Source organism: Ornithodoros turicata, chromosome 7 (assembly GCF_037126465.1).
Source record: "Ornithodoros turicata isolate Travis chromosome 7, ASM3712646v1, whole genome shotgun sequence".
Lineage (NCBI taxonomy): Eukaryota > Metazoa > Arthropoda > Arachnida > Ixodida > Argasidae > Ornithodoros > Ornithodoros turicata.
The window spans coordinates 41,278,372-41,305,657 of NC_088207.1; the positions used below are offsets into that span (position 1 = coordinate 41,278,372).

The window sequence follows — 27,286 nt, forward strand, 5'->3', positions numbered from 1 at the left end:
CACGTACCGAACGTACAAGTTCGGCTGCATGCTGAGAAACATATCTTCTGTCAAGCAGAAAACGAAACCATTCCGTAGACCCTTTAAGTAAATCAGCCGCAATGTGGACGAGACGAATAAAATAACTGCGAAATTAATAATTTGTCATCGCAGTTTGTCTGACTAATGCATACATTTGCGCTCTTTTCTAGTCGGAAGATCCACTTCATGGTGAACTAAGTGAAAAAGAGATAATCGAAAGACGCTCTACCTTGGAGATGGCCATGGTGGTGCTTCTGTGGCTCTCCGTTATACTGGCGCTGGTGGCCGGTGTCTGCGTCATCGTCTACCACACCCGTGGTGCGAGCGATGTGTCCACGACCCTCGGGGAGCTTCTGGGCAGAAATGCTCCATCCAACGGAACGGCTGCCTGCAGCACCAAAGACTGTCAATACGCAGAGTGGCTCATAAGTACTTCCGTGGACATCGAAAGGGACCCTTGCGGCAACTTCTATGATTACGTCTGCTCCGGAATTGTTCGAAAATATCCATCTTGGTTCAATTCGCGGACTAACACAAGAGGCATACTTGACGTCATGCAAAATAATGTGTCCTCGGCCATTGACAGCTTCCTGTCGAACACTGCAGTGCCTCAGGCGGGACAGAGTGCGTATGAGAAGGCCGCCGCACTGCACCAAATCTGTATGGAACTCGAGATCGGAGGTGGTCTTGAGCATGAGTGGGAAGAAACGTTGAAATCATTCGGTATAAGCCCCGCTAACTTAAGCTTTGACCCGCTGGAAGTCACCGTAGCTTTCATGCTAAAGCTCAGCATACATTTTGCGTTTTCTCTGAATCCGGCAATTTCTCCAGTAAGTAAAAACGTGGTCGTCAGTTTAAGTCGAAGTAAAGAATTTGTATCCTGGAAGGAGGAGCGCGCAAAGTTGATCACCGAAAACCGGTACAGGAACTATGTGAGAGAGGTCTTGGAATGGCACTCCGTCAACGGGAGCTTGTTAGAGATCGCAATAACCGCGGAAACGAACGTTATTGCACTTGGTGCGAAGCAGGATCCCGCGGGTCAGGAAGACTACACCTTCCTTCTCTCCGATATTGGGTCTTGGAGAAACGACGTCAACTTTACTGAAAGATGGAGTCGCCATCTTAGCCTGCATTCTTACGCGAACCTACCGGGAAACTTGACTGTTTACGGCAAGCACGAAGATTTCGAGTTTTTCATGGATCTTTACGGCAGCAATAGTGCCGTCAACAGCGCAGATCTTCGGATGTACATCGCTTGGACAACCATCAATCAGCTGGCGAGGTTGGCTGGTATACTCGGCAATCGCACCGAGAAGCAATGCAAGGATATAGTAATGCGGATATTTCCCTACGCTGCAATGTCAGCAGTATTTTTCGAGACATCAACTCAAAGGAAAATGCAGCACATACAGTCCATGACTAACAAGATAAGGACAGAAATATCACAATCATTCCTGAACGCCTCCTGGTGGGACAAACAGACGCGTGATTCCGCCCTCGAAAAGTTGGCTAAGCTTAAGATCTGGTACGCCTATCCGCCCACTGTGGAAAATCCACGCGCTCTTGAAACGTTTTACGCCAAGTTTCCCGATGTTCGGGGACCCTTCATGTCAGCGTACATAAATGTCTCCCGCGTCTACGCGGCATACCACACCCAGCTCCTGGCAATGTCCACGGTGGACGGCATCAACTACGACGCCTACCTCTCTGAGAGCTACCTAGCTTCTACGGCGTACGTGACATCGACAAACTCGCTCTACGTGCGAGCTGCAGTGATGAACAAGCCTGCGTACATTTACGGTGGTCCAGACGAAATTAACTACGGAGCTCTAGGAAGGCTTATTGCTAGCGGGATTATGCGAGGCTTCGATGCAGAAGGACGAAAATACGATGTCAACGGACGCGTTTCGAGTTGGTGGACCGATCGAAGTGAAAGTTCGTACTTGGAACGCGAAAACTGCGTGAAATCAACCATGAAGGGAATTCAGGTCAGTACCTATATTCAAGATATGATGGCTGAACGTTCTGTTTATAATGCGTACAAGAAAGCATCCAAGAGTCAATGGATGGAAGTCGCGGGCACGGGCGACCTCACGAGAGATCAACTGTTTTACGTGAGCTGGTGCTTGCTTTTCTGCGGAGAAGACCCGGCGAAGACGGGGGTGCCCGTGGGTCAGAGGTGTAACATGCTGCTCAAGAATTCTGAGCTGTTCGCCGAAGCATTTTCCTGTCCTTCGCAGTCTCCGATGAATTCAAAAAATAAATGTAACTTTTGGTAGTCTAACCTATTATGAATAGAATCACTGAAGCAGCCTTTGTAGCGAGAACTGCCACTATACGAAAATGACTCATCTAATCACTCAGCCGCACAAGTGTCTGACGCTGGATAAAGCATGAACTGGGAAGAAACGCCTGGGAATACCAAGCTAAGGAGTTGACTTTGGAATTGTTACAAGCCATGTTCTTCTCACATATGGGAAAGGGACAGTGACTTACACTGCGGACATGCATTTGCATACGCTTATTCTACTATGATAGAGAGTCCATCACAGCAATGTCCGCCGTATGTCAGCAACGCAAGTAAAACAAGTTTATTGCTAGCACATTGCATTCCAGGCTGAGATTACGGGTTACAAGGGTAATATATGCGGGCGTAATTTACGACATATTTCATCACGAAAGTATTCAACTACGTGAAAGCTTTCTTCCGTAATTTCCACCAACGTCGGAGTCGTCCTGGTGTAGAACGGCCACGCATCGGACCCATTAACCGACGGAAGGTACCTGCAAAGATGAAACAATCTTTCAGGCTTTACCGTTAATGCGCGACAAGTGCTCCATTACCCGTTCTTCGCAAATTTGCTGAACAGCTCTATCATTTTTAATTGGAGATGATGTTCCACCCCAGTGAGGGATCTGTTACCGAAGAGGAATTCCATGTCCTCAAACTGCGCTGGTGATGTATCTGACCGGACGCTGAACGAAGGCTTGTGGTTGAAGAGATACACGAATACCTGATTGCCATCAACACTGAGCTTCTCCGCGAAATATTTTATGGGGCAGATATAAAAGACGTCCCCGAATAAAATTTGGACCGCCTCCATGACCTTTTCCCTGCCATCGTCGCGTACTTGGTAGGGCAGGTAGTACTCGACGAGTTCAGTGGCATTTCTGATGCCGTACTGCGTCAGTTCTTTTGTAATGACATCCTTGAAGTCCTCTTGTTTTGCGGACGCTTGAGCGTGGTGAACGAGGAGCTCCGTAAAGATGATTCCTTCTCCGCGAACAAATCCGATGAGTATTTGCTTGTTCCGGATGGGTGACATAGCATGTACGCAGGCTGGTCTGCACGGTAAGAACGGTGTGTTGAACTTGGGTCCGAATCTGTAATTGGTGTGGAACTTAAACTGCAGAAGTGTCCCCGTAGGGATCTCACTCAGGCAGGACACGGTGGTCTGAGGAAGACAGAAAAATTATTGTATATATATATATATTCCAGAGGACTACAAAGAACACCGGTACCTTCAGATTCCAAGGATCCCGGCACCTCAGCTTGCCCGCCAGAGCTTCTATATTTTCACGAAATGCCTCCGTGTTGTCCTTTAAGGGCCGGTAGGGCGATCCACTTTGCAGGATAGCTCTGGGCATGCCTTGAATCCAGTGTCTCTGTGGGCTCATCATATGGTAACCGACGGACACTGAGCCGGCCTCATAGCCGTGCAGTATCACGGCGAAAGGGTCACCTCCGAAGTAGTTAATATTTTTCCGCACCCACTCCAATGCTAACCTCTGATCGTCAAAGGCTAAATTTCCGGGTCTCTCCTTTGTATTGTCACTCAAAAACCCGAGTAAGTCAACTCGATAGTTTGGCACAACGACGACGACGTCACCTCGAGATGCCATGAGAGCTCCGTGGACTACGTCGATGTCGTTGCTACCATAGTAGAAGAGCCAACCAAAGAGGAAAAACACCACCGTCTTGTTGTAAGGGCCCACATGGGGCGTCCAAACGCTGAGGTGCAGACAGCTCTCCGATGTGTTCCTCTGGGACTTCCCATATCGCGCCAGGAATAGCATTTGCTGGGGGCAGGGCAACGTCACCGCCGCTGGACTATGCACGTTTGTGTCAGCGAGAGCGAAGCGTTTCGAAAGACCAACATTATCAGCGAAAGGAATACCCGCAAAGTGTGAGATTTGGCGGCCGTTGACGATAATCACGTCTCCCATGTGCGTGCCGGAAGGAGTTTGGACACTCACTGGGCTATAGACCACCTTCTGTGATGGGACAAAGATGAAGAGAAGCAAGAAGCCCAGAAGGCTTAAAATGGCTACAATGATTAGCACCCTGTGGCAAAGTCTAGGCCTTTCCGTGGGTTCGTCTAACCGGGAAGAATGCCTCTGCAGGCACGTTTCGAGGACTCGGTGCGAAACGGTGTGACTTTGCTGGCTAGCATCAGGACTCGATGCTGGTTCAACCCGTCGTTCCACTTCTGCGGCGATACGTTTGCAGTCTTCCTCCTGATAGGGTTGACATCACATACTATGACCATCATACGTCACCGGAATGGACTTTCTGGTCCTCCAAGAGAACCATAAGGAAAAGCAACGAGGCAGGTACTTACAGCTATTTCTTGCGGAAAGATTAGTGAGCGAAGCTGGCTCTCAGAACGTCGTGGAAATGGTAAGCCCATAGTGTACGAACCAACTGGCACCTCGAGGTGCTGCTGCTGCTGCTGCTTCTTCCCAACGAGAATGGCCATTAGACACAAGGGGTTTCTTCGCTCGTTCAATGAACGCGCTTCGCTGCCGCTGCTTTTACTTTCTTTCCGTGTGACATACCATATACGATGGCGTGCCACATGTGACGTGCTACCACATAACGCGGGGTATTTCCTAGTTAAAAAAAAAATGTGCACATTGTAACATATGAGCTGCTTGCACAGGGCGTCCTAGCCAAGTCGGACCAGGCTTTAAAAAAGGACGAAGCGCCCTACGCGGGCGAAACCAACGGAGAGTTGTTTACGCTCGCATTCCCCGTTCACGAGTAATTTTTTTCGTTGCTCCTAATTAGTGAATTCAATTTCAATAATCAATTACCTTTCTAATAATTGCTCTGGGAACAAATGTATAAACTGGAAAGTTGTACAGCATGGCGAGAAACATATAACCCAGGCGTTCCCGTCAACGTACCTCTTGAGTGAGCTTTTTTCTTGCAAAAACAGAAAAAGAAAGCGCGCGAAATTGAGAGCTGGACCACGCGACAACCTTCGCGCGCAGCTCGGATGTGCCGCGACCACACTGCCCTCAAAAGTACGGTAACGAAACCGTCCTCAGCTGATCTGAACAGCGCTCGCTGATCAGCGCAGTGCTAGAATGAACAGCCGGATGCTGACGGATCGGGTAACCAGGAACGAACCTCGCCCCCTTCGCCTTCTTTCTTTACGATAAAAAAATAGAGAGGAAGATAGAGCACATGGGTTAGATGTTTCTCACCATGCTGGACAAATTTACACCTTTGCTCCCAGAGCAATAATTAAAAAGTTCATTACCCATTCACATTGGATTGACGAATTAGGAGCAACAGAAAATTACTCATGAACCGGGAATACGAGCGTAAACAACTTGTTTTCGCTCGCGTCTTTTTTTTTTAAAGCCTGGTCTGACTTAGCTGGGACACACTGTACAGTACCACACAGATGGTTCTCCCTCCTGTAATGCATTTGTTTGCTATAGGAAGGTTGCCACCATGTCGTTACACGCTCACTGAATCTTAATACCGTGCTGTTGTACTGCTTGCGTCACAGTTGTCTGATACCTTCATTCGAAAGGTTCAGCAGTCCGTATTGGCTCAACCGCACCTGGAAGTGCTGTACCATTATTGTGTTTGAGGGTGGGCATCATGCCGTGCAAGTCTTTTAGTGGGAAGAAACAATCTTGCAACACCTCCAGATTTCACACAAGTGTCTCGTAAGCAGCGCCTGTAATTTATGGACGATTGTGGATACCATACTTGTATTCTAAGGGGTTACTAAACAGCTTTGATGAAGGCACGGAAACTGTAGGCTTTATGCACGGCAGTGCAATATATAACAGCACTTGTCACGAAATGTTGAGAAGGATGTCGCCCGGGCTCATTCGCTAACATGTTTTCCTCTCCCTGGATGTGGCACTCATACAGATGCCAATGGCAGTTGTGATGTCTTAATTACAGTAGACGTTCGTCCAACAAAGCACAGCACGATCCATTTCTCTCACCGGAGAAGCATCATTTAGTACGTCTCTATCAGACTCCCAGCCTTATCTGTAAAAAAAATTTTGAACCCGTGGAAGAATATTGATACCGTGCTTTCTGCACAACGCCTGTCAATGCCCTTCGTGGAATCAATTGAAGAAATTCATTATTATCAGGTTGACTTATCAACGTCCGTTCGTTTTACAACGGCACCATCACACGTGCTTACCGAAAATCGATATTTGGTTGACCCACAACACGAGGGGTGGCTCCATCTCGTGCTGTGCTTCAACAGTCCTGGATCCATTCGGACTTCTCTTTATTTCGGAGATAAAATGTTCCCAACTTGTTTTCTCTTTCGTTTTCAACTTTTAAGCGGGAGTATGCTCACGAGATGCTTAAATCTTTTGACACCACATTCTTTTGTAAAGTTATTCGTTTCTACCGAAAGATGGCGTGATAAAGGAGCTAGCGACAGGCCTCTGGCTAGCAAGCTCCCCCTGTATCGTCTCCCTCCGAGCAAGTAGTCAACGGCATCGACCTGCGCCCCGCATCAAAACGTAGACGTGACAACGTACATTTGAAATGTGAACATTACGCATGAAAACGTACAGTTGACCACTGACTGACGCTGACTCTCGCGGGTTTGGCCCCTAACCCTCCCAAAAGTCAAGGGTTAGCTGTATTTGCCACGCGGTAATCGGAAATCAGCCGAACGGCCAGTGAAAAACGCATAAAGCAAAAATTATGAACACGGCACCTCCTATAGGTCGAAGATGATGAGAAGGAACATTCCCCAAATGTTTCCAAGAGTTTTCTAAAACAGAATATCACCTTCGCCACGTCCACTACATGTAGATTTGATGAGGAATATATGAGAAGTCCTAATAAAACGAGAAATATTTATTGGAATCAAATTTGTTTCAAATGGGGTGGTTGACTATACGTTCATGCAGAGTGTCGAACTGAACCCGAACCCGAACCGAAAACCGTTATTAACCGTTTTTTTGGCCGAACCGGAAGTGAACCGAACCGAAACAGTCGACGCCATATTGGAGTTGAACCGGGACTGAACCGTTAAAAAAATACCGGTAACCGGCTCAAATAACGGTTCTTACGAAACTAAAAGCGGAACTTTGCATGTTGCACCTTTTTTTTATCTTTTTTTCTTCTTTTATTACTTTCGCAGCCTTCCTCTTGCTTGCCGGACAAGTCGTGCCCTGCTGGAATGCCGTGGATTTTCTGAAGTGGCGAAATAACAAGTTTATTTTAAGATGATGAATGGAGAGTTATGACTGAAAACTGTTATGACTACTAATGTCTACTAAAGACATACACATCAATATATATAAGAATTAGGGATCAACGACAGTTTTGGGTAGCATTAAAGAAGTGACGTATATTATAATAATATAATAATCAACCTGAGCTATACAAGGTGCCCACCCTAACTGCAGAAATGATCGCTGACACATAGCGCTGTCCAAGAAAAACTGACTACTCTCCTATGGCGTTTGTGTTACAAACAGGTCCTGCATTCTAAGATTCGGGCTGTAGCACAAACGTCATAGGAGAGCTGTCAGTTCCTATTTAACATCGCTATGTGTTAGAAATAATTTCTACTGTTATCGTGGACATCCTGTATAATAAGGGACGGGTATAAATGCATTTTTGGTGTATTGAAATATAAATACAAAATACTTTGTTGAAAGAGATATTGAAATGCTCTGCATAAACACTTGCAGATAGAAGACTGCATCTTCTAGGTATCTTCTGTTCGGCCGTACAATCAGTTCCGCAAAGGAGAACACCTGTCCACAGATGCCGATGAAGAAAAGCTTGTACTAAATTTGACGATGATTCGTACAACAAGGTAGTCGGGTAGTCCCGACCGTTGTCCGCAACAACAGTGGAAACTGGCCATCTAAAATTGTTTGTCGCACAGGGTAAGATATGAGTGAGTATGTTGCGTATTTAGGAGTGCTTATAAGGCATTTACAAAAATAGTGAAAAAATTGTATTTAAATATAATTATAAATAAATTTTATTCAAGTCTGCATTTAAATACAAAATATAAATAAATGTATTTATATTTTAAATACTGTTTTAATTACAATGCATTTACATACGGCCCATCCCTGCTGTATATAAATTGGATACGTCGTCGGGTTGCATGGTCGGCTGTGCGACTTTTCATCTTTCAGATTTTCTCTTCATTTCTTTTTCTTTTTTTGTGTGTCTTTGCTTCTTCTGTCCTTTTTTGCGTAGTGCTTTGCGAAAGCAAACTATCTGAGCTCAAATACAGCATGCGTCCTTGTGTACGACGCTGCAGGATAAATTGCCAACATGCGTGTGTGAACTTACAAAAGAGCATACCAACCTGGTTGTCTTTGTGCATTTGAAATAAAAAGGTGAATACAACCACACTGACCGTATTTAAAAATCGTGAATTGGTCGAAAAGAAGTCGAACTCTGTTTGCACTTGCTTTTGCATGTGCTCTCTCTTTGTTTCACAGACACATCACTCTAACGGTGACACAACACGGCGGCGGACAGTGACGAACGATAACTGGCCTTTTACATAAAGGCCGCAGTCTCAGAATCACACCGTTCCAATCCAACTACCATGAAGCGTCGTTTGCTGATTAACGTGTATTCGCGTCTCCTGACTGGTAATCAATACGCCTGTATCAATGACTAAATGGCTTAGGCGAAGGTAGCAGGCTTGGTTGACTGTTATATTCCTGCCGAACAACCCAGTTGGTAAGTTAACTACCGCGACATGAGCTACATACCGGGGCAGTCAACCCAAACCCGTAATTCGTGGTTATGCTGCTGTCGTAACCATTACTTATCTTGTCTTTCATCTTTCGCCAAATCATCACCAACCAATTTCATCGCAAAACCTTTCAAAATCTTGAACGACCGTTACCGTCTTGCGGTCCACTGTATATACCACAGCACTGTACCACACAAACGGAAGTGTGCTTTGACCTGCCTGTTGTGCTCCATTCCCACCTGTGGCCCGTGAACCGGTTCGCGAACCGAACCGTTCGGTTGCCTTCTAAAGCTGAACCGGAACTGAACCCTTGTCGAACCTAAACCCGCACCGAACCGATAAACGTTTCGGTTCGACTCTCTGCGTCTCGTATCGAGTGGATTTATCTGGACTATATTGTAATTCGGGAGACTACAATACTATTAACAGTCTGCGCCGATAGTTTTCGTACACTTCTGCACATTCTCGGGGTGTGTTTCATCCGAGTGTCTCCTTTCCTCTTCAGGTAGCGCTTCAGTCTTATACTCGGAATTTCGACAAAAAAGCAAGAAACAGACAAAAAGGAAGATATACACGTGTCATGCAACTTAGCCACATATAACCTTGTAAACCAGAAGAGGTGCAAGCGGTGGCTGCTCCGCTACTCCTTTTTCTTTCTTTGTTTTAAGCAAAATATCCTGCAGTACAGCACCAAACTGCTGAGATCTTGCATTGGTTGCTTATTTACCTACGCCTGCATTGCGCCCCATAAAGATTACGATATATGTGAATATCAGGGATGGGCAGTATTTAACTACATTGTAATTAAAATAATACTGTAAACGTATTTTTATTCACGGTGTATTAAGTTTCGTCAATTGCACCGTCGGCTCTTTACAAAAATATTCGCGCAGACTTAATTTCGCGATTTCGGTAGAAGTTTCCTTTCCCGAGGTTGAAAAGTTCATAAAATTGTGTGCAACATGTCTGAAAGCTATGGTATAGATGAGCGTTGTTCCTGTGCGGGCCCCGTGACTCGAGAATCAAGGCTGTTCTCAGCTCTACAAACGTGGAACCCATCCATGCTGCATGGTGGATTGATGAAGCTTTAAACCGCGGGATAGTTGATGAACAGTAGTTACACGTTAAAAAATAAAAGAAGAAACAATAAATATAAGCCAATGAACCAAACATTAAAATAAACAGCACATTTTGTATGCATCCCAGAGACAACTTTTTTTTTTGTAGTCACAAACCGTGCTAATTTATTCGCGAGTACAATTTTCGCGATTATTTAGCAGTCGCGAAATTTGCGAAAATTAATACATCTCGAATAAAAATACGTTTACAGTTGAACAAGAGATAAACTGATGTTCTGAGGCTTGGAACAACATAGAAGGGACAGATACAAACAAAGCCTCATATTGCCTAAGAAATCAACGATGAAAGAAAGTCACTGAAAAGGTTAGCCAGCTGTAGGGATCGAACCCACATCTTCTGGATTGCCGGTCCAGGGCTCTACCAATTGAGCTAAGCTAAGCTGAGAGGCGTGTTAGCTTAGCTCAATTGGTAGAGCCCTGGACCGGCAATCCAGAAGATGTGGGTTCGATCCCTACAGCTGGCTAACGTTTTCAATGACTTTCATCTTTCAACGTTTACAGTATTTAAACTATCAATACATGCATTTATACTTTGTATTTAAATAGAGTATTTAAACTATCAGTATTTACAGTAAAAACACAGTAAACACAGTAAACACATTTACAGTAAACACAGTATTTAAACTATCAATACATGCATTTATACTTTGTATTTAAATAGAGACTCGAAAAATGTATTATTTAAATACAAATTTTTGGGTATTTGTTTTTGCAAATACTTTATCAATACCCCTAAATACGCAAGATACTGATTTATGAGAGAACTGATGTTCTGAGGCTGGAACAACATAGGCTTTGTATGTATTTGTCCTTTCTATGTTGTTCCAGCCTCAGAACATCAGTTCTCTCATGTTCAACAGTTGCCGCTTGCGTCGATCCCGTCGTATGATTGTGTGCGCGCGTGTGAGTGAGAAAGAGTGAAAGGGGGATGAGTGAGAGAGTGGTTGACTTGTCCCTTCAGATGACGCGCCCTTGGAAGTCACTTGGGAGGTGTGTTAGCTTACCTCAATTGGTAGAGCCCTGGACCGGTAATCCAGAAGATGTGGGTTCGAGTCCTACAGCTGGCTAACCTTTTCAGTGACTTCCATTTTTCATACTGATTCATATATGAAAGTGACATCTTCCTCACAGTATTTATGGTAGTAGTTACGGTATTTAAATACTGTATTTATATTTTGTATCTAAATACTCGTATTGAAAACTATTTATGCAGAGTATGTAAATACCTCTTTGAACAAAGTATTTTGTATTTATATTTCAATACTAAAAATGTATTTATACCCATCCCTGGCAAATATAATATAAAAGAAAGAGGCTAACTAGTGGACAGCACCGGGACTGTTCTGCTAAGTCATAGGACGACGTTAAGGGATGCGAGGGATGCACTTCCACGTCGAAGCCGCTCAGGAAAGAGTGTCTATACAGTCTGATTAGGGGCAGCATTTAATGGGACAACGACACATTATGTACCCAACTCGATCAACCCATTGTGGACATTGCGGACACACCAGTCTCAGCGCCTCCTCCTCCCCCACCACCTCCTGGCGGGGGACCTAGTTTCCCTGGTCCGCCCCTTCCCGAAAGAGAGCTGCGGTATTCGAACAGAGTGCAGAGGTTCTCGGCCTGCAAGGCAGGGAACAGCAATTAGACGAACACGTCGCATGGAGCATGTATACAAACGATCTTACCTTTACGATGAGACGCACGATGATGTAAAAGAAATGAAGCAATTGTCGAACGAACTAGAAGAAATAAGCTTCGGATGTAATAAGGGCAAGGCTGCGTTCACACCTGGCACACTTTCAACGGGCAGTATTTCGAGCCCCATTTCGAGACCTCGTTCACACGGAGCAAGTCGGTAGCTCCACTCACACAAGCAACCTTACGGCAACCGGAGAATGTGGGTTCGAATCCAACTGATGACGTACTTTCTTTAACTGCTGTTTATCTCAAATCTTAGTCAGTTTATTACGCCAAAAGATCATAATTGTCTTCAAAAAATGGCTATTGATATGTTTGTGCGGCGTTAGTAGAATAAAAGGATAAAAACGTTTCTCAGCTGCACCTGCAGGATTTGCACCATCAGAACAGGAGCGAAATCACATCACGCTGTCGCGAGTCACGTGGCAATGCTTGCGTCGCTGATTGGCTGGTGCACCAGCAAGATTGCGGACGAGGAGCGAATCCGAGCAACTAGAGTTGCTGGAGGTTGCCGGTGTCGGCCGACTGCCAGCAACTCCAAAATTGCTCATAGTTGCTGGAAAAAAGTTAGCCCGTGTGAACGATGCCTAACCGAGGCTATTTTGAACATTACAGATCACGTTGATCTCATTTTGATCTAGATAAGCAGAGTCTGATCACTTGAACGGTTTGACGTCGTCCGCCAATCAAAACGTGCTTTCGGTGGCCGTTCCTCAATTTAAAAAAGTAATCGAGTTTAATGCCTTTAATGTCATTTAAGAACTTGAACGCTACAAATGCAATGTCAAACATTACGGAAATAGCAGTTATATCGAAATATTTAATATATTCAATGTGAGGGATGTCGTGCAGTTGAAGTGTTCCTTTATATTTCGTTGGATGTCTTTCGCTATCGTATAGTATTTGTCGACATTTCTATGTTCCAAGAGACGTAGCTTTATTATTAATGCGTTAGCATTAGAAGGCTCATGTCAAAGGAAAAACTGCGGTGTCCATCTACGGACACGAGAAAGAAACGAGAAGGAAGGAGATACTGTTACAGGAGTAGCTTGAACGAAAACAACGAAAACAGCGGGAACCGACAAGAGAGATGTGTTATCTATAGACTCAGACTGCGACTGTGGTTTTAAACTCTCAGAGACTGCCATGGATCCTGATGTGATCATCCAAATCAAGGGCTTCTCCTACATCACTGAAAACAAACGTCCTTGAAACGGAAAGGCCGGAGTTGCCATCTACGCTAAGGGCAAGTTCTCTCTTGGCGACGCCCTACGCGGCGTCGTGAGCGGGCGGCGGAAGTAGAGGCTCATTACCGCCGCCCCGTCAGCGCGCACGATTTTCATGTTCCCAGCACAGTGACATTCCGTCGTCCAAAGCAGACGAAAAATCAGGAAGCGTGGCATTTCTGTGTCACCTAATTGGTCGCCAGCTGTCGTTTGTCGGCAGCTCTCGCCAACGTCGTGAAAGAAGTTCGGCATGGCAGGTTTTTCTTTTTTCTTTTTGGCTCGACGATTCTCCTCACCCGACTCCGGAAATGCGCGACTATTTCCGCCGCCCGCTCACGCTGACGCCGCGTCGGGCGTCACCAAGTGAGAACTGGCCCTAAGGGTGGCATCAGCGTTGCGCCTCGAGAGATTCGCTGCAACGTTCACGAATACGGTGAGTCCTGTGCCCAGGGACGGATCCAGGATTTTTCTGAGAGGGGGGTCCAGCCTTGACCATCGTGGTGGATACACGATATAGTTCAATAGACCTCTACCCGAGAAACGTCATCATGACACTGATAGACAGACTGAAACCGAAACAAATCGGAAGCGGAGGGCTGGGTTCCAGGAATGGGCACTTGTTCGCTGCCTCCTACTGAAAGAAAGGTAAGACCGAAGGTCGCGCCCCTTTTGGGGATCATCGTAATCCTCTCAAGACCGTGGCTTTCGGGCGCAACCTTGTTCGCCTCTAACTTCGAGCGTAGTTCAATAATCTACCAAATAGGTGGCGCTGTCAAGCACTATGACGTAATTTGTTTACAAACAGGGATAAGCCTATTGAACACTATGTAAAGACAGAAATTGAGGAGGGGGTCAGGACATCCTGACCCCCTCTCTAGATGCGCCCCTGCCTGTGCCGTACGTCGTAATTGTGTACCTCCAGCCAGGGATTACACACAGGCAAGCGGCAACCGCTGTAAACCACATGATGGACTGCGTTATGGAGTGGGTCGTCATAGTAGGAGACTTCAACCAGACTTCTAGTTCGCCTTAGATATGCGTTCTCCGTGCTTTGTCCGTTCTGCCGTCCCCAAATGTTCCATCTCCACTGACAGAGGAACGGGCGTGAACCACGTCTACCAGACGACGCGCCTGTGGGTCGTTACTTAGGGTGGTGCAAGCCTTCAAAAAACTTTAGGAAGATACATTCCTGGATCCCTTGGAAATGCGTCAGCATAACCCTTTCGAAACGCCTTAGGGTAACTCCTGATGTTAAAAGGCAACACGAACCCAAATGGGAGGAGCCAAATAAAAGAAACAAAAGAGAAGAGAGCGAACAAAAGAAGGAACAAAACAAAAAGAAGCAGAAAAACAAGATGATAATAACTGGGGGTTTACGTCGCGAGACAACTGAGATCGCAAAAAAAAAGAGAGAAGGAGGAAACAAAAGAAGGAACAAAAAAAAAGAAGCAAAAGAGAAAGGATGAAGAAAAAAAAAAGCAATCGAAGAAAACAAGCAAAACAGAAAGAAGGAAGCACAAGAACGAACCAAAGGCTTATACCAACTCATATCCAAAGGATCCACCAATGGATCTTCCTAATGGATCTTCCTCCGTGTTAGCGCCGCGAAGCAACTCTGACTAAGAGCGGCGTATAGAGATGTGAACAGATGGACGGAGGACAGCAGGAAGGAGTGGGGGCACACGGGGAATAGTACGCGTCCTGGGCAGACTTCAGGGGGAACTGCGCCGACATTAGTCTGGAAAGTCTTCGGAAAACCCAGGGAAAAACCTCACACAGCACCAATTGGTGGTAGGATTCCAACCCACCGCCCCGCAGTCTTCAGCACGACCTTGGCTACCACCAACGAGCGTGGGACGCCTTAGCCCGCTAGGCCATGACGCTGGTGAGGGACGTAGCGCGGACAGCGTGCAAACTTACCCCAGGGCTTGGCGGCCGTCTTTGATTCGTAGTAGTTGTTGTGGTTGTGGTGGTTTTGCCCTGCAAAATTATTACTATATACTATTACTAAAACTATAGCGATTACTAAAACTATTGCTAAACCATTACTACTGCTCTTCCAATATACTCCCAGCCTCGCTTGCAATGTTGCCTCTTCCGCTATCTCTCCGACTGAAAGCAAATCCGGCGACAACAGCAGCAACAAGAGAGTGAGAGAGAAAAGCGGTGTTTTCTTTTTTTTTTAACACTGTAGCGGCACCCGTCGATGACAGCGACGGTGCCGGTTTCTCGTTGCTCGTGCCGCGGTTTCAGTTCATTCAACCGTGGTCACACTCATCACGAGAAAATACCTCCATCTCCCAGCAGGCATGTTGTCTTTTAATAAACGCATCAAAATCCAGTGCAGGGAAACGTAAAAAGACGACACAATACCGCACTAAACTGCAAAACGATGACATCTTATGTTCCCCCTGCATGCGTTTTAAAGCTTTTGTCATGGACTACAAAACAGCTCGGTTCCTTACTCTTTTTAACCATGTTGTGTTTGCTCCGCTACGCTTTGCGACAACATCTTGCGGATGTAAATGTCTTGTCCTCCGGCACGCAGCTTTATGGTATAAATTTCGAAATTCCAGGTAAGGGTATTTTGTAAAAGACCCTCGTAAGTGGTGAATTGTACAAGAAACACCATTTGAAAGGGCATATTCTACAAGCAACGCCATTTCAGGGAACGTGTATGCCGTTTGAAACACTGTTTCACATGCATGTTTTACAAACATCTCTTTCGACACTCTTATGACATCTTTCGGTTAAAATACCCCTTTTACACGCCGAAGAGTCTAGAGGCAGATTCGTGTTGGAAAACGTTTTTGAAACTTTTTTTTTTCATCATAAACTGGCAGCGTATTTCCGTTACAAATGCACAGCATCGTGATCTTGTAACGTTACCGATACTCTCATAGCCCGCGACGACTTTCTCACAACCCACATTTCTAACTGTTGAACAGTTTCGCTGTTACCGCTAGGCGCGCTACAGAGCGCTGTACAGGAGCGCACGTTTTCCGCAACTGAGATTATACCTAGGGTTCTGCGTTTTCGGTTTTAATGGAAAAACATCGAAAAATATACACCGGGTAAATTTTCTCTCATTCGGTTTTAACCGAAAAACTTCGAATACAGAGGAACATCTGAATCCTGATCTGAACAATCTGAAGAATCCTCGTAGCGAACAAGGTGAGCAAACGCCTTCCTGTCATTTCCTGCAGCACTTATAGAACTCGACTAATTGGTGAAAGGCAGGAGCTGTTTCTTAGAGGCACTTATACTTGGACATGTTCTTAACATATTCTCGTACTCAGCAGGTCATATTCCTCCTATCAAGCTCAGCAAACTGGTAATTCGCATTGGTTGTTGTTGTTGTTAAGGCTGCGTTAGACGCACACAGCACTGAAATTACATTGTAATTGCTATTCGGCAATAACTGTCGAGTAAACCATGTACGCGCAAGAAAAAACGTCGAAAGATTCCGATTTCGCAAAAATCAATAAACATCGAAAAACATACGCCGAATCTGCCCCAAAATAAACATCAAAAACGGGGGAACTAATTATACCTCAGCAAATCCCCAACAGCTTTCTTTGAGGGGAAGGGAATGACTCTTCAGCTTTGACCCAGGAGACAATGCGGCGCTCTTATGAATTCCGTCAGGGTGTTGTTGACCGCAAACTGTGGTGAAGTCTTTGGCAGTACACCTCGAATGCAACCTCGTCACGCCAAAGTCACGCACTAAGTATTCTTAAATTCAGGTTGATCTCCTTGGTCATGTGGCATTACCGCATGCATGTCGTCATGTCCCCACCCTCAATATAAACTCATACTAAATGCATACACAGTCGAGAGATAATGGCCGTGAAATGCAATGACCTACTACGTAAGCACATTCGAAAACAAAATAAGGTTACAACCCAAATAACAACGATATTTCTTCGAGAAAAAGTACGGGATAAAGTAATGGCAGCGGTATTGCGTTACGTTTTGCTTCGGTAACGAGTATCGGCATCACGTTGCATTATTTTTGCAACGGCTACAATACTGGGACGACAATAGAAGGACTTGGAATATAATTACTTTGACAGTGATAAAACAGCTTGTACAGCACATCAAATGCGGTTTATCTACTTACCTTATCCCGCTATACATGCAGAATGAGAAACAGAAAAGAGTGAGAAACAGAAACATAACCTGCACGTGCCGGTTCATGACAAATTGCTGACTGCATGAAAAGTGTCCTTGAGCAGCATTATGGACGTCAAATGCTTACAGTGAGTGTTCCTTACATTCCTGATATTGCAACGAAACCCGGAGGTTTTCTCGACATGTATTTTACGCGTACAAATAAACAATAATCATTATTCGGGGTTTACGTCGCGAGACAACTGAGATCGCGTAAAAAAGTGATATTGAGGAACACAAGGACGAATAACGGCACGCGAGTAACATCGTTGACGAAAATGATGTAACATGATGAAAATCGTTGTATAACCCAACAAAACCACAAATTTTTCAGAAACACTTCACCTCGTGCATACGCCATAACTTCATATGACAGACTCTCGGAGTTCTCCCGGGGCGAAGTTGCCACCCGGCCGGTCATTAACGAGCTCCCCCGCCTACTTGTCACCGGTGTTGTACGTAACAACTGTTGTGCGTAACAAGGTTACAACTAACCCCGTTACCGTTATCGATACCTCTTTTGCTATCGAAGTCGGGATCCCGATACTTTTGCAATCGGTATCGGAAAGGTGTCTGTTACAAATGTGTGGTAATGCGACTTCCGTGCGATGCTCTTTGTAGTGCCCCAAAACTTTCTTCACCGGTCATGTTTCTTAATTTTATTCATTGTGACAGATATGATAACTTTGAACATCAGCTACTGCTAAAAGTCACCCAAAATGTCTAAGCTGTGCAATAAATGTTCAGCTTTTTTTGTTGCGAAATCGTCTCCTCCCAATTCGTTGTTATCCAAATTGAATACTAGTCACGAGAGGGGTTACGATGTTGCAGATTTCATGCAACTTCTTCGTATTTTCAGAGAAAGCATCGCGTTACATTTTTTGTACTAATGGTAGTGGTACTTCGTTACCTCAAATAGAAAGTATCGATATCGGTATTTCGCTACTTTCGAAGTAACGAGTATCCGTATCGCAATATCACGTATCGGTAACCGGTACAACACTGCTTATCACCGGCTGCCTGTTGAAACTTGAAAGGCAACGACTGCATACCCTTGGGGGTATTGACAGAAGTCGTTTCGCGGAGAAGTTTCAGCAACTAGACCTCTCCCTGCTTAGAAACAAATGACGTCATATGGTAAAACAGCGCCGCTAACTGGGTGGGTAGATTGGAACTACTATAGTCAAAAATCAATAAGTCGCAAGTTTTTATACTGTAAGGTTTTATGCAATTCCTTGCATATTATTAATTGCCTTGTTCTGCTCCATTCTACCAGTAACCCTATCTTTTCGGTAGTCCTTTCTAAAGATGGCTACCGTGCTTTTCCATCTTCAGGAGCCAGAGTGCACCTCAGTGCATCTTCAGAGTGCACTGTGCACGTGGTGTCTGTATACACAACAAGGGCGAACTAAATCATAATAACACACAATCGACATTCCGCACATGATTACGACGTTGGCATTCGTCGTCTTTTTCCGCGGTGGACTGGGAACGCGAAGGAAGACACCAAAGCGACCAACCACGTGACCTCTTTTGTGTGTTCCACTAATACAAAGAAGTTACCCTTGACCCTCGTGAAGGAATACAGCTTTGTGAAACGGCCGTGTTCTCCGTACGAGCTCTTTCAGTATCACTATGTCTACCAAAGTCATGAATACGTCATGGTGACGCTTCTGCAGTAGAGGTCTATTTGCTGAGCCCCTCGAAGGAATTTGGAACGTGTCCAACTCCGATGTGGCTGTCCCTTGCAGGTCTTGTTTTCTGCCTACGTACGCACGGGTACGCTGCTGAATGTGTGCATTCTGTCCTTAATGCTTTGTCTTTTACCCTCCCCATTATTTATTCTCTCTCTTCTCTATTTCCTTCATCCGATTCTCTGCTCATCCTCCTCTCCATTTTGGTCTTACTCACTCAGCCGGCTTTTTTTTTCATGGCGAAAGGTGGCAACTAAAGCCTGGAGCGATCTCTTTTATCGCACATGGGACAAAAGATGTTTCCAAAAGTCCATGTTTGAATATAAATGCCATTCTAATAAGAAAACTGAAGTTCTACTTTTTGTTTCTCGTGTGTTTCGTAACTACACACACACAAAAAAGAGATATTTTCGCGACAGGTGTCTCTCTTGCACAAGCACACGTGACTGCAATTCTTTATGACTGCCTAATGGGATTTAAAATGTGTCTATGACATGGAGAAAAAAAAAAATAGCGGCACAAAGCTAACTTACACGCTTTTGTTGTCTGGTGTCCCTTGGATGTCTGCGTTCCTGTACCTCCTGTATCTGTTGGCAACACATGTAAGCCATATTCAGACGTGCGACATTACTTTTTAAACACAGTGGTATACTAGTAAAGAAGAAGTGCGGTGATGTTCATACTGTCCAGGCATGCGGACGTCGATTTTACTCGTGCAACTATAAATCACGTAAAAAAATTGATACTTTTCTGCTGTTATTTATTTGCAGATACTATTATTATTATATACTATTATTGGCAGATACTATTCTGCAAAGTAAAGTAATAGAGGTCGAGCCCAGCTCCTCGAGAAGGGCTGTGATGCAAAACCTTACGTGATTTCACTTACACCTTCATGTTGCCAAATAGATTTCTTTTCTTTTTCGGAAGCCTCCGCCGACTTCTGCAAGGAGGAAACGAAACAAACGTCACGAAGGGAAGCGGGCTCAGAACGTCAAAACCTCTATTTGCCCATTTTAGTTTGACGTTCAGTAATTAGAGATTTGAACAAGAAAAACGAGTAGACTTCCCCGAGTCGACTGACGACTACACCCTTAAAAGAGAACTTTCCCACATACCACGCTGAAGGTCAGCCATTGCACCAGATGATATCGTCTGGCTTGTGGAAAGAGCGAGGCGCACGGAAGGACCTCGACATTCCCAGTTGCGAAATCCCCGATCTCGAAATTCACGCTCTCGAAACTCACGCTCTTGAAACGAGGAACGACGAAAATCGAGGATTGCTCGATCGCTTCGTTAGATGACATGGCGTATTTAAAAACACGACATCACTATTTCATCGCTCGAATTCACGGATTTCCGATGGCTGTCCAAGTTGTTTTAGCGTACGAAGGCCACGTTTTAGAAGCGGTTAGGGTTAGCAGAGCTGGCACGATGGAGCACCATTTTGGTTATATTTGATTAATCAAGTTACTCTAAGTTCAGTGTTTGTATTTCTATGTCCAAATTGGTTAGTCTAAGTTCGCCGTTGGCAGTTTCCCGCGCGCGACTGCGCGTTTTATAAGTCAGATAACATTTATTTACAGTGGTTTATTTTGCAACGAGGATTTCGATCACTTTACTTCGAGGTACACCCGGGCTTACTCATAAGCCCCACAAAGAGGCGTAATGTATCCCATTTTCAACAAATAAGGGGAGAGAACGATCTCATTCGGGATTCTGGTTGGCAAGGAATGTGTTATGCGGTGAAGTTGCCTAACTGCCACTACGGACTAAATCTCGTGTCTTCAGAGTCCTACCAAAGTTATGTTACTGAAATCTTTGTCTCACTTTACACTCCTGTAAAATATTTTGGCTCTACATGACGCGAAACCGTGAGAACCTTAGTTTTAATTTTTGAGAAGTCTGACGTCATGTTAGGCTCCGACGGAGCGCCCGGCTCTCATCTGGCAACGTTGCTCCCCTTCGTGTCTTCCGGGGGGCTCACTTTTTGCCCAACGTGACATATCCTCCGAGAAGTCCGACCTTCGAGAAAACACAAAGCAGGGAGAAGACAACTCTCCCATTTCCCTCTTTTCCATCAGCGTCACGTGACCCCACCCCCACCCCGGGCCGCTGGCGTCGTTGCTGGGAGACGAGTGCCCTCGCGGGAACATAACACCACTGCAATTAATACTACAGTAATTACTACTAATAATTACTAATGCCAATTATAACTACAATACTACTACTACTCCAAATACATTTGTTGTAATTACTACGCCTTCCCAATGGCGGGCGTGACGACCTCCAATGCTACTTCTCACATAAATTCAGCTCACAAATATTGACGGGATCGTGTAGTTGGCGGACAAGAATCCTATGACAGCGTCCGCCACGCAGTCACCACTGTGCCACACTCCTGAGACGAAGATCAGCGTTGGGTTGTCCTATATAGTGCCGGAGAAAGACACACACAGACAAACGCATAAGTACATATATCACATTTGCGTTCCCCAAAGACGTACCACACATGATATATAGAGTGTTATCCTGTTGTACATATGCGACACCACTACTGAACAACATGCAAATACCCTATCATAACAGTATCCCCGTGCAAAGCGTAACGCTTCCCGCAAGCTCCAGTGACCATATGACACCAATGGGACTGCCATCTAGCGCACTCACATCCAGGTCACCACATGGCGTGGTGTGATTCTCGCGGAAAGGATGCGCTTTCAAGCCCAACGCCTGCATATAACTAGTGATAGAGGGTACCTTTAAAACGGTACTAATGGACACCTTATGTATGCTCCCAATTATATTAGGGAACTAAAGTATAATTTCTTTTCCCTCACCAAATGGAAGATACTGTTACTTCGACAGCAATACAAAAGGAAGGCGACTTCTTCGTTGTGTAATCCGTGATTTAGGAAAGCGCAATCCGAAGCATGACCCCAAGGGCACGCAATTTGCACTTTTCCTCTTACCTCCTCCTCAAGGGACCGGACAATGCGGCCGACGTCCTATCGGTCTGCAGACGATTCTCTGCGATGACTGGACGTCCTTGTCGCACTTCTCGAGAAGGAGAGGAAGAAGGAAAGCGCAAATCGCGGTTTCCTTAGCGCTTAGATCACGACGCTTAGCAACGATATGTTTCGTTCCGCGACTAGAAATTTTTGCGCTTTAGTGCTCTTTTAATGCGTTTAACGTTACCCGAGAAACGTCATCATGACGTTGGTAGACAGACTGAAACCGAAACTAATCTGAAGAGGAGGGCTGGGTTCCACGAATGGGCACTTGTTCACTGCCTCCTATTGAAAGAAAAGTAGGACCGAAGGTCGCGTCCCCTTCAGGGACCATATCCCCCCAAGACCGTGGTTTGTTCGCCCTCTAGCTTCCAGCGTAGTTCAAGTCTACCAAATTGGTGGCGCTGTCGAACACTATGACGTCATTTGTTTACAAACAGGGAGAGGTCTATTGGGCGTGGTACCCGAAATTGGCCCCGACTGCCCGTCTACTGCTGATCGGTAGCGTAACTAGTACAATGCCTAGGACAACTAGGACAATAGCTAGTTTTAGTGATTCGTTTTCGCTTGCACGGTTCGCGAACGGGGTGTTGCGGGTGAATGTGAATTGCATGCAAACGCACATGTGAAAACGCATGGAGAATGTGATTATGTGAATCCACTCAAGATGTAATCCCCTGGTCGCGCACAGGCGAATCCGTTCGCTAGCCGTTTTAACGAATACGGTAGGCAGACTAAATTCCGAAGTTCAACTGTTGCATTACCGTAGCGCATCCCAAGATCAAAGTGATGTCGAACAGAACGCTGACACCTGCTAGGCCTAACAGAATGTTGTCGGAAGTCTCGATGCCGCCCACTGCACAGGCAATGAAGAGAAATAAGTTCGGAGGGAGATAAGTTGTAAATACTACCAGCTGGCCATAAAAAAAAAAAAAAAAAGAAGAGCTTGCAAAACTGGGTTCGTCTGCCACCATGACTTTTTATGTTGACGACCATAGTGATAACACGAGCAGGGTCTAGTATTGGATCTTCTGTGTTTCAGTGGTCTTTTTCACGTGAAGGCTGCGAAACTTACCCCAAGCACTGATGTTGTGAACGTCCGGAACGTAGTTGTACCATTCGTGTTCAAGAAACATATCTCGGAGACAAAATTCCACAAATGCGACGTTGAATCCATTTATGGCCTACGTGAGTTCGAAAAAGGTGTTGTTGTGAATGCACACATCACATATATTATCAGTGTCTTTACTGCTTATCGTTTTGGCAACTAAAATGTGGAAACCTGGTGTTCTGAGTGTTTTTTGTTGCGTTCACAGCGAAAAAGGAAAGCCCTCACGGTTATGGGAAGAGAGGCGCCGATATTTCGCGCAGAAACTAGTTCTTCTTCTGCGCACCGCCCTCGTCAATAGCATAGTATTTCAAGGGTGAGGGACAATATGTTAATGGGATTATGGGTATTATCGTTCAACAGCGAGGATCGTAAAAAAATTCAACTAGGCTTCCACAACCTTTCTATGTTTCTACCTTCTGCAGGCGTACTCCTTCTTATGGTATGTGTGAGCTGCCGGACGAGGAACACTACCCAAGCCCATGGGTACTGGTCGCTGTACGCGCGGTGCCGAGTTATGTGCATCGTGCCCAATCACAAGCGACACAATTCAAGAGATATAGCATCCTATGGTGCAAGGGAGTGACATTTAATATGGCTCGAAGCCATCAAGTAATCTACCCAGAGTCAGCATGCACAATATTTTCGCTGCGCAATGAAATTGATAAAAACACTTAACAAAGCAGCACATCGGCCCGGCCTGATCTCCTCGCGTGATGTCAGCGGACGTGCGAGCTGCCGTAAGCTCTCATTGGCCACCGAAAATTCGTCTGCTACTGCTGAAGTGCGTCGCCCGCGCCGGCTACATCACGACTGAGACCTGTTTCTGTGGGCCAGATGGCGCGGGTGAGCAGCAATGGCAGCGCCCCAAAACATGCAACGCGCGGTGGTTTAGCAGACGACGGCGGCACTTTCAAATACATGGTATCGAGTTGTTCGTGCTTGACAAGATGCACCGCTTTTTCTGTGGGTTTCCTACGGGTTTTGTAGCTTTCCTTTGCGCCATATCACTTGAAACACCATACAGAACCCGCGGATGAAAACTACCTATAGTTGGATCCGTGGCCGCTTGGGCCTGAAATGGCGCTGCGCTCGACTTTGCAAACTTCGCTGCAGCAGCCCCATGGGGATTGCGAACATCACAAAGTGACGTCGACTGCCCTCGTTCACTCGCGATCTTTGCAGGAGTGGAGGGTTTCTAGGAGATAGGCCATTCAGAGGACTCTCGCGCTCGTCGTTCGTTTGCAAGGCCTCACGTAAACATGTGTGCCGCCGCACCACGCCGCACCCGCCGCCGCCGCTGGTGAGTTTCGGTACGCCGCCACTGTTTCCAAACCGGTGCGTCGAGGGCCAACACGAAAACACGTATTGTAGCCCTCTCGCGAACTCGGATTTGATTTTGTCTGCTTGTCGAATGTCTGGATGTCGGATTTGCTTTTGTCTGCATGTAACAAAACGGAAACTACTCAAAAGGCACAACGTAAATACATCTCGCTCACGCACCACCGATTTACTGATTGCGATGACGGTAGGCTGCAGTGCTGTGCTGTTTTTATTACGTTTTGCCTGTGTTTGTTCGCGCTGCTGACGCCACCGCCGGTCAAAGTTCCATCGGCGTACTCGCCTAATCACACGTAGCCAAAAACGAGCAAAACAAAGAGGGGCAATCCGCTACTCCCGAAATGTTAGTCTTGTAATAAGAACAAGCCTGTGATATGCCTTTAACAGAAATGTCCGCCTGTTTGTGCATTTCTCAAGCCCTACTCAAGCCCTATAAAACGTGACTTACCAGGCAGGCCACCCCGATTAGTGTGAGGGTATCTTTCTTGGTTCCGCACATTGGGGCGGTTAGGGCTGCGCAGTGAAAAACACGTCATTTTAGGCATTCTCCACCGTACTGATGCGAACGGGTGGAACAGGTGGAAAGTACAGAGTAATAGCATCACTACACGAACGTTAAACATGAAATTGGAAAATTCCAAAGATCTGCAAAATTTACGTCGAACGTACTCACCGGTTGGCCGCCCGTAATGGTTGCAACGTCTTTAACTTCGTCGTCTTCACGCGGAGCTTACTGGCTAACTGCTAACTGGAACTTACTGTTCATCTAGACCATAATGCTGCGCAATAATAACCGTTATATTTAACGGCGAATTTTTGTGGGGATGTTCTTTCTGAGGACCTTTTTCTGACGCCAGATCGAATATGTCCAGCTTTTTACAATGGAACATGAATCGCGAAGTATGTTGAGTGTGTGAGTTACGTGGTAATGGTGGTGGTAATGGTGAGTTACGTGGTTTGCTGTATTCCTTGCTACCAGATACTTCATTAACGTACTGCACCAAGAAGCATGTTGGCTTGGTAATTGAATGCTGATGTGTGTTCGTTATGCATGAAATTGTGTTATGACACACAATTCCATCATACTGTAGTAGGTTTGCCCTCTCGTAAAGTCTACCCTCCAGCAAGACCAGTGCTTGGGCACCGTGTTATGGCGGCAAGACCCTCACTAGGGGCGCCACTGTGCCGTCTCTTGGTGGGGACCCCCTTTTTGTTTCGCTTTTGTTACTTTTGTTGCTTGTTTTGTTACTTGTTTGTAAAAACTGTCATATTGGACTGAAAATGCGACTTACTTGGAACAAATATGTCGTCTTCGCCATGCGATATCAGGAAAGATCAACGCTGGAGATCCTCTTACACGTACAATGCCTTGATACGCAATGCAATGTGCGGATACTGTCCGGGAGTGTCCCCTCGACACGGTTAGTTCAGTGAACACCAGGGTGGCGACTCCCAAACTTCTCGGTGCCCATATGTCCGTGTGTATATGAACCGTGTCGTGGGATATTCTCTGAGAGACTGTAGAAAGACGTCGTTGAAAGTTTCCTAAGGTCGCGGCTTGCTAGGAGGCATAGTACAAGTTGCGGGGCACGTCGTTCCTCCGCGAGAGACGTTAAACAGGCTCCAACAGCTCCCTATAGAGCCCATAAAGTTTGAGATAATTCACACAACAATGGGAACACGACCAATGAAACTGCGACATTTTACACATTATGCATTACGAGTCGGCCAATCAGGAGCCTTAATGTTTGGCTGGACTTCCGGCCGGGCCTGGCTACCATCGACTTCTTACGGATTTCACGCCTTCCGCCGTTATTCGATGTTTAAAATAGCCAAAGCGACTTTTGCCTAAAATAAATGACACATAGCACTGATTCAAATATTTGATACGTGGGTGCACTGTGCATACAAAGCCCACTTCATTGCTGACACACTGTGCAACCGTCTTGAAGCACTGCTGTTCAATCCCTAACACCGAGCCGCCAGTCTCATGATACCAAGCATCATATGTACCATTTCATGATGAGCACCTTCATCATAGATTACAGTAAAGCGGAAAGCGCTTGTGTGGCACGTAATCCTGTCTTTGTGGCCAGTCCTCGTAATACGACGGCGCCCGAGCGTGTTCTTCATGCTCCAACCGCTCCAGCTCATGACAGCATTCCAGTTCCGCAGTTCATATACTGTTCGTGGGATAATAGTTGTGTCCAGAAACAGCACAACACGCGTACCATATATCAGGATTGGCCATGAGCGACGGTGATGCTCTGGTCATGAACCAATGAATGGCAAGGTCCCAATCAGCTGCTCAAAATCAGCACCACCATTACCTGTGAATTCAGAGAGTGAGAAAGAGCTGAACTAGAGTCACTAAATAACTCTAAGGTGAACGAATAAAAAACGGTGTAAGCTGGAGAGTAATTGCAGCTTCTAGTATCCGTAGATTGCAATTACTCCCCATTTTAGTTCCCTAGTGCTGAAATTGCCCCAGGACATCAAGAATAGTTACTAAACTTGGCAAATGGTCCTCTGAATGCAACAATCGACCTAAACGAACAAACAAACGACGTAAACAATCGACGTCTGTACTCCTTGTCTCGGGTTTAGTTCGTAGTAAATACGAGTATGTGCATTTTGTGAATTTGATGGAACAATGCTATGTATCTAGATAGAATTTCTTTTTTTTTTTTTTGCCTACAGAGTAAGAAATAGTGGTTCTGGCGTGGCAAATTGTGTCTGATGCATATCACAAGATTTTATATTACTCGATATGTCACGGTTTAATTCAAAGTATTTCCATTCATGCACATGGATTATGTACACAAGGACTTTGAGGAGAAAGCATGAAATGCTGTACCTAC

The 27,286-nt window shown here is 45.6% G+C and overlaps 3 protein-coding genes and 1 long non-coding RNA gene across 5 annotated transcripts in view; 1 reads left to right on the forward strand and 3 right to left on the reverse strand.

The window, feature by feature from the left end:
• LOC135401120 (neprilysin-1-like) overlaps positions 1–3,114 on the forward strand; it is a 54,194-nt gene extending 51,080 nt beyond the window's left edge. For both annotated transcript variants that reach the window (XM_064633317.1, XM_064633318.1), the window contains one exon: positions 192–3,114. In XM_064633317.1, the coding sequence (XP_064489387.1) occupies positions 192–2,300 (2,109 nt within the window). In that variant the 3' untranslated portion in view covers positions 2,301–3,114. The remainder of the gene's footprint in view (positions 1–191) is intronic.
• Positions 2,585–4,965, reverse strand: LOC135401121 (acetylcholinesterase-like). The gene is made up of 4 exons (XM_064633319.1): positions 4,644–4,965; positions 3,544–4,539; positions 2,866–3,476; positions 2,585–2,805 (listed from the first exon to the last, which is right to left on the reverse strand). Exons 1-4 carry the CDS (start codon positions 4,779–4,781, stop codon positions 2,652–2,654), a joined length of 1,899 nt encoding a protein of 632 aa, XP_064489389.1. The 5' UTR covers positions 4,782–4,965; the 3' UTR covers positions 2,585–2,651.
• A 6,631-nt stretch (positions 4,966–11,596) lies between these two features.
• LOC135401122 (uncharacterized) lies at positions 11,597–15,080 on the reverse strand. The gene is made up of 3 exons (XR_010424723.1): positions 15,019–15,080; positions 11,860–11,913; positions 11,597–11,794 (listed from the first exon to the last, which is right to left on the reverse strand). It is a non-coding gene; the product is annotated as an uncharacterized LOC135401122 (long non-coding RNA).
• A 2,114-nt stretch (positions 15,081–17,194) lies between these two features.
• LOC135399886 (uncharacterized) lies at positions 17,195–25,147 on the reverse strand. The gene is made up of 8 exons (XM_064631622.1): positions 25,099–25,147; positions 24,874–24,938; positions 23,052–23,160; positions 22,741–22,832; positions 21,287–21,394; positions 19,855–19,908; positions 19,499–19,552; positions 17,195–17,230 (listed from the first exon to the last, which is right to left on the reverse strand). The coding sequence occupies exons 2-8, from the start codon at positions 24,922–24,924 to the stop codon at positions 17,210–17,212; spliced, it is 489 nt and encodes a 162-aa protein (XP_064487692.1). The 5' UTR covers positions 24,925–24,938; positions 25,099–25,147; the 3' UTR covers positions 17,195–17,209.
• Between the last annotated feature and the right edge of the window lie 2,139 nt (positions 25,148–27,286).

Excerpts from the sequence above, each read along its gene's own strand:
- LOC135401121 (XM_064633319.1), bottom strand. The coding sequence starts at position 4,781 with ATGGCCATTCTCGTTGGGAAGAAGCAGCAGCAGCAGCAGCACCTCGAG. Across the intron at positions 4,540-4,643 it reads TCTTTCCGCAAGAAATAGCT|GAGGAAGACTGCAAACGTAT; the intron begins GTAAGTACCTGC and ends CAACCCTATCAG. Across the intron at positions 3,477-3,543 it reads GGGATCCTTGGAATCTGAAG|ACCACCGTGTCCTGCCTGAG; the intron begins GTACCGGTGTTC and ends TGTCTTCCTCAG.
- LOC135399886 (XM_064631622.1), bottom strand. The coding sequence starts at position 24,924 with ATGTGCGGAACCAAGAAAGATACCCTCACACTAATCGGGGTGGCCTGC. Across the intron at positions 21,395-22,740 it reads TGATCTTGGGATGCGCTACG|GACAACCCAACGCTGATCTT; the intron begins GTAATGCAACAG and ends GGCACTATATAG. Across the intron at positions 17,231-19,498 it reads ACACCAGACAACAAAAGCGT|CGGGATAAGGTAAGTAGATA; the intron begins GTAAGTTAGCTT and ends CTGCATGTATAG.